Source organism: Petaurus breviceps, unplaced genomic scaffold (assembly GCF_028583685.1).
Source record: "Petaurus breviceps papuanus isolate PSGF00001 unplaced genomic scaffold, PetGlider_PUasm1.0 428, whole genome shotgun sequence".
Classification (NCBI taxonomy): domain Eukaryota; kingdom Metazoa; phylum Chordata; class Mammalia; order Diprotodontia; family Petauridae; genus Petaurus; species Petaurus breviceps.
In genome coordinates, this window is record NW_027186331.1 from 2,889,183 (window position 1) to 2,896,244 (window position 7,062).

General features: G+C 39.7%; 1 protein-coding gene across 4 annotated transcripts in view; it reads left to right on the top strand.

The window, feature by feature from the left end:
- LOC138171393 (zinc finger protein 665-like) overlaps nt 1–4,894 on the top strand; it is a 9,845-nt gene extending 4,951 nt beyond the window's left edge. For 3 of the 4 annotated variants that reach the window (XM_069100866.1, XM_069100868.1, XM_069100867.1), the window contains exons 3-5: nt 1,072–1,198; nt 1,688–1,783; nt 2,085–4,894. In XM_069100866.1, the coding sequence (XP_068956967.1) occupies nt 1,072–1,198; nt 1,688–1,783; nt 2,085–4,351 (2,490 nt within the window). In that variant the 3' untranslated portion in view covers nt 4,352–4,894. Of the gene's footprint in view, nt 1–1,071; nt 1,199–1,595; nt 1,784–2,084 lie in introns of those variants that run through there. The other variant, XM_069100869.1, reaches the window with a different exon arrangement.
- The last annotated feature ends 2,168 nt before the right edge of the window (nt 4,895–7,062 follow it).

Below are 7,062 nucleotides of genomic sequence, written 5' to 3' on the forward strand. Positions count from 1 at the left end.
TGGCTTGTCTTTGTATCCTCAGTGTGTAGTGCAGGCCTGGTTTGGGGAAGGCCCTTTTTTTTTTTCAAGCAATCAGGGTTAAGTAACTTGCTCAGGGCTACACGGTCAGTTATTTCTGGGTGTGGTGCTAAGTATGCCAGCCCAGATTTGATCCCAGATCATCCTGACACTGGAGGTGCTCTTACTCGCTGAGCCACCTGGCCACCCCTGAGCAATTGGGGTTAAGTAACTTGCTCAGGGCTACACGGCCAGTTATTTCTGGGTGTGGTGCTAAGTATGCCAGCCCAGATTTGATCCCCCAGGTCATCCTGACACTGGAGGTGCTCTTACTCGCTGAGCCACCTGGCCACCCCTGAGCAATTGGGGTTAAGTAACTTGCTCAAGGTTACACGGCCAGGTGTTTCTGGGTGGGTGCTAAGTGTCTGAGCCCGGCTTCGATCCCCGGGTCATCCCGACACTGGGGCCGGCGCTCTTACCCACTGAGCCACCTGGCCGCCCCAGGGAAGGCCCTTTTATCGCTTATATCCTCTGACATCCTTCAAGACTCAGGTCACCCACTACCTCCTATGCCAAGGCATTCCACTGCCCTTTGACCAATAGTGCAAGCTGTCCTCAAATGGACTTTCATTTATTCGCCTGTGTATACATCGTACCTCTTTTTATCCCACATAAAATTTGAGCCTTTGAAGGAAAAGCTCGTTGGTCATTTTATTTTCATGTCCTTTGCCTTTAACTTGAGAATCACCAAATAAAGGTCTGTTGTGTTGAATTTATAGGAGCAATGTAAAGTTCTGGTTTTGGACGTCACTGTATGGGTGCTGTAGTTGGAAGAGACACCTCATTCGTTTTAGTCCTGATGTAGCTCAGAACCCCTGAGCTTGAGCATTCCAGCTAAGGCTCTCCTCACCTGTTGAGGAAGTGGTGGCTACAGTGCTTATTCATGTGTAGGTTGGACTAGATGGCTTCTGAGGCCCCTCCTCCCTTATCTGATTCTGTGAAAACTAACATTGACCACTTGGGTCCATATTGGGAAAGGGATCCGGAGATGCAGAAATATGTTTGGTATTTTAGGAATCAGTGACCTTTGAGGATGTGGCTGTGAACTTCACCCTGGAGGAGTGGGGACACCTGCACCCCACTCAGAAGGAGCTGTACAGGGACGTGATGCTGGAGAACTACCGGAACCTGGTCTGGCTCGGTAAGGACGGTTTCCCTGAGTTGCTCAAACTTCTCACTGGAAAAGTGTTGCTTCTTTCCTAAATAAATGGATGAATACTGTAGTACTTTACAGTTTTTGCCAGTAAAGGTTGCTCATCCTTTCGTGGCATGTCACAGGGAACTTCTGCCTGTGTCCAGGTATAAAACATCTTCAGCTTCATTGTGTGGTCCCCGAGGTTCTTTCTGTATTGTTCTTTTCCCCTCAAGTCTGAAATTCTCCCATAAAGTTCCAGTGTAGAAACTGGAGACATGGATGGTTCCCATGGTCTGGGAGGGGGACCTTTCTGGAGTCAGGTTCACTCCTTAATGCATTCTACTGTACTTCTTAAGATCCTAGGACAGGGCATCCTTCAGAAGTCCTTTGTCCCTCTCTTTAGGCCTTCCTAGCATTTCCATTTTTCCCTGTGAGAGATGGATCAAATTCTGAGCCGGCTTTCTGAACGAGCATCTTGGCATTTCCAATGTGCAGGAGTAGCAGTTTCCAAACCAGATGTGATTGACCAGTTGGAGCGAGGGGAAGTGCTTTGGCTGTCAGAGGGAGATGGCCCAAGAAGCACTTGTCCAGGTGAGTGAGTAAGTGAAAATCAGGTGAGTCACTACCAGCAATATCACAGCTGGTTGTTTGGGGAACAGAGTTTGAAATCAGAGTTTTGAAGAGGCAGAGGTGAGGAAGGACTACAAGTGAGACATGGGGGATAGCCTTTGGAGACCACTTTATCTACACCATCATCTCTCTGAAAGGGAGCAATGTGTAATTGGTCTGGAAAAGTAGATTAGAACAGTGTTTTTGATGGAGGAGAGAGAATGTGGGCTGAGGTAAAGCATGGGCGACATGGGCTGTTTACATTTTTTAAAATTTCTTTCAGATTGGAACACAAGGCCTGAAACCAGGGAATCCTCTTCAAAGATTGGCTCCTTCATGGAAGAACCATTCCAAAAAAGTAGTCATGTGGGTAGTCTCCATATCTCCAATTTTGGCAAAGCCAGGGTATGTTGTGCTTTATTAGGAAAACAGCAAAACAATGAAGAGAAACTTTTTGGACATATGCAAATTTTTGGAAAGAAGAATTCCAATCAGGTTAGAGAACATGCACATAAAGAATATGATGAAGGCCTCTGCCAAGGAACCATCCTTTTACCACAACATAAGATGTCTCTGGGAAGGAGTCTTCATCAGTGTGATACAGAACAAAGGAGAATTAGATTGTATTCATACCTGAATAAGCAGAAGAAAATTTCCTTAAAGAAGAGGTTTTCTATGCATAATGAATGTGAGAAATTGTTTAGTTATGATTCAGACCTTAATGAAAATCACAGTCAACATGATGGAAAGAGAACACATTTAGGAGATGAATGTAATCAGACTTTGTCCAGTAGCATAAATATTTCTCAGAATCAGAGAATTGATATTTTAGAAAAAGTTTATGATAGTAATAAATATAGAAAAGCTTTTAGTCAGAAGACAGGACTCATACAACATCAGAGAATTCATACTAGAGAAAAACCTTATGCATGTAATGAGTATAAAAAGACCTACCCACAGAAAGCTGACATTACAATCCAAAATGAAATTCATACTGGGGAAAAAGTTTATGAGAGTAATGAATGTAAAAAGGCCTTCAGGCTGAAGAGAACATTTACTGACAATCAGAATACTCATAAGGTCAAGAAGCCTTATGAATGCAATGAATGTGGAAAAGCCTTCAGTCAGAAGGCAGGACTGAATGGACATCAGAACATTCATACTGGAAAGAACACTTATAAATGTAATGAATGTGGAAAGAATTTTAGCCAAAAGTCAGGCCTTGTATATCATCTGAGAATTCATACTGGAGAGAAACTTTTTGAATGTAATGAATGTGGGAAAGTTTTTCATAAGAAGATAGGGCTTAGGAGTCATCAGAAAATTCATTCTGGAGAAAAACCGTATCAATGTAATGAATGTGGGAAGGCCTTCAGTCACAAGGCAGGACTTACCTGTCATGAGAAAATTCATACTGGAGAGAAACCCTATGAATGTGATACCTGTGGTAAGGCTTTTAGCAGGAAATCTGTTCTTACTGACCATCAGAAAAGTCATACTGGAGAGAAGCCTTATCAGTGTAATGAATGTGGGAAAGCCTTCACGAGGAGGACAATCCTTACTCAACATCAAAAAATTCATACTGGAGAGAAACCTTACAAATGTAACGAATGTGGGAAAGCCTTCAGTCAGAAAATAGGACTTACTTGCCACCAGAATATTCATACTGGAGAGAAACCTTATGGATGTAGCAGTTGTGGTAAAGCCTTCAGTCAGAAGACAGGACTTACAAGACATCAGAAAATTCATACTGGAGAGAAACCTTATAAATGCAATGAATGTGGGAAGGCCTTCAATCAGAAGAGAACACTTACTGAACATCAAAATATTCATACTGGAGAGAAACCTTATGAATGTAATGAATGTGGGAAGGCTTTCAATCAAAAGAATACACTTACTGAACATCAGAATATTCATACTGGAGAGAAACCTTATGAATGTAATGAATGTGGGAAAGCCTTCAATCAGAAGAAAAGACTTACTAAACATCTGTATATTCACACTGGAGAGAAGCCTTATGAATGCAAAGAATGTGGGAAAGCCTTCAGTCAGAAGAGAACACTTATTGAACATCTGAATATTCATACTGGAGAGAAACCTTATGAATGTAACGAATGTGGGAAAGCCTTTGGTCAGAAGACAGGACTCAGTAAACATCAGAAATGCCATACTGGAGAGAAACCATATGAATGTAATCAATGTGGGAAAGCCTTCACCAGGAGGACAAGACTTACTCGACACCAGAAAATTCATACTGGAGAGAAACCTTATGAATGTAATCAATGTGGGAAAGCTTTCAGAGAGAAGACTAGTCTTACTCAACATCAGAAAATTCATACTGGAGAAAAACCGTTTCAGTGTAATCAATGTGGGAAGGCTTTTAGCAGGAAGACAATTCTTACTGAACATCAGAAAACCCACAGGAAAAAGTTTTCATCAGAATGTAGGACGGCCTTCAGTTGGAAGCTGACACTTGAACATCAGAAATTTAATATAGGAGAGAAACTTTTGGAATATAATGAGCTTTTGGCAGAGAAGGCATATTATTAAATCTTACTCTATTAAATTATTATTAAATTGTGTTCTATTAAATGTTAGAAATAGGAAAAAGAACCTAATAAATTTGGGGAAGCCATCCAGGGGAGCTTAGAACTTGCTCAAAATCACAACCTCTACTGGAGAGAAACTTAATAATTGCAGGAAAGCCTTTATTTGGAAGAAGATGCTTATTGCACATTAGAAAATACTGGAGAGAAACCTTAATACTGTGATGAGACGCTTACATAGTAAAGTATATAAGAATACCAGATTTGTAGTCAGGAAAGCCTGAGCTCAAATTCTGCCTTAGTAGCTGTGTAACTCTTGGCAAGTCACTTAACCTCTCTCAACTGTAATCTCTCCATCTTTAAATGAGGGATAATAGCAGGGTTGCTTTGAAAATCCAATTAAATAAAATATGTATATGATTCTGCAAGCCTTAAAGCACTATCCTTGCTAGCTTTACAGAGATGATTATAGGAAGGGCTTTGTGAAGGAGATATACCTAATAGAACATCAAAGAATTCATATAAGAATAAACCTTTATGAATGTAATGTATTTTGGATTGTCAACTATTGGAACTGAAAACTACTATAGGTTTTTTATCAAAGAGAAAACTAATGAATAGGATGCATGTGGAAAGACCTAATAGGGCAGCATACTCTCTCAACATCAGAAATTTTATACTGGACAGAAATCTCAGTATCAGAAATGTCATACTGGTCAGAAACTGTACAGTGGTAATTGTTGCAAAGCCTTTCACTACAGAGAATGTATAGAAGTTTATCATATAAGTCTTTTCTTCATAGAAAAATTAGAAATGAGGGAGGGCTTTTTTAGATGGTAGGTTGCTTATTCTGTATCAGTAGATTTAAACCAGAGAAAATCATGTGAATATTATTAACTTACAGTATTCCTTGAGAACAAACAGGATGCATTCTGGGGAATGATATACATGGCTACAAAATGAAGGAACGTGGGTGGTCTTAGCCTATGAACACACTGATAATTTATAAAGGTAAACGAAAAGGAAATCTCTTTACACTACCCAACTAGCATGTCAGCTACTCCATTTCAGGTAACTGTGCTTAAGAGGAGAAATTTGAAGTGTCAAATGAGGAGTAGAAAAAATTCAGGATGGAGGAACATGTTGAGAATCAACAGTAGTAGTAGTTTACTCAAACTTTGCACAAACTTATCTTTACTTGATTTCAGAGGGTAGAATGAGGAGCAAGTTGCAAAGAGGTAAATAAAATATCGATATTAGGAAAAGCCTAACAATTAGAGCTGTTGAAAAGTAAACATCAGTTGCTTTGAAGGAAGTAATCAGTTTCTTCTAATTAGACATTTTTGCCAAGATGAAGCTAGGTGACTACTTGTCAGATTTGTGGTGGTAGAGGGTGCACTAAATTTTGCATGTGATCTGAGAGATTAGGTGGTTTCTGAAGTCCCTTTTTCAAAAACTATGATGGCTAGGGTTGTTTTATCTCCTCAACAATACCTTCATCAAGAGTGTGTTTGATTGGGGGCGGCTAGGTGGTGCAGTGAGTAAAGCATGGCTCCCGAGTTGGGAGGATCTGAGTTTGGTTCTGGCCTCAGACACTGAACACACACACACACACACACACACACACACACACACACACACAAAACTAGCCATGTAACCTCGAACCCCAATTGCCCTCCAAAAAGGCAAAAAAAAAATGTGTCTAGTATTCTTTTTCCAAAAATTTTTTTAACGTTTTTATTTAAAGTTTTGAGTTCCAAATTTTATCCTCCTTTCCCTCTCTGAGACATCCCCCTCCCTGAGACAGCAAAAATCAGATACACTTTATACTTGTGCAATTATAGAAAACATTTCCATATTAGTCATTTTATACAAGAAGAGAAGAATAAAATGAAAGAAAGTGAAAACTAGCATGCTTCAGTCTGTATTCAGTCAATATCAGTTCTTTCTCTGGAGATAGATAGTATGCTTCATTAGTCCTTTGGGATTGTCTTAGATCATTGTATTGCTGAGAAGAACTTAGTCATTCACAGTTCTTCATTGAATAATATTGCTGTTACTGTGTACAATGCTTTCCTGATTCTGTTCACTATGCATCAAGTCATGTGAGTCCAGGTTTTGTCATTTCTTATAGTGCAATAATATCCCAATGCAATTACGTACCACAATTTATTTAGCCATTCCCCAATTGATGAGCATCCCTTCAATTTCCAATTCTTAATCACCACAAAAAGATCTATAAATATTTTTGTGCAAATACATCCTTTCCCCCCTTTTTATGGATGTCTTTGGCATGTAGATCTAGCAGTAGCATTGATGGATGAAAGGGTATGCAGTTTTATAACTCTTTGAGTATGATTCCAAATTGATCTCCAGAATGGTTGGATCAGTTTGCAGCTCCACCAACCATGCATTAATGTCCCAGTTTTCTCATATCCTCTCAGTATCCAAAATTTTCCTTTTCTGTCATATTAGCCAATCTGATAGATGTGAGGTGGTATCTCAGAGTTCTTTTAATTTGCATTTCTCTAACCAGTAGTGATTTAAAGCATTTTTCCATATGACTATAGTTGGCTTTGAATTCTTTGTGTCTACCGTGTTTCCCCGATAATAAGACCTATCCCGAAAATAAGCCCTCCCCTTACTGTGGAAGATTCCTCTAAAATAAGCCCTCCCCCGAAAATAAGCCCTATTTGAGATTGCTACTGTAGTGAA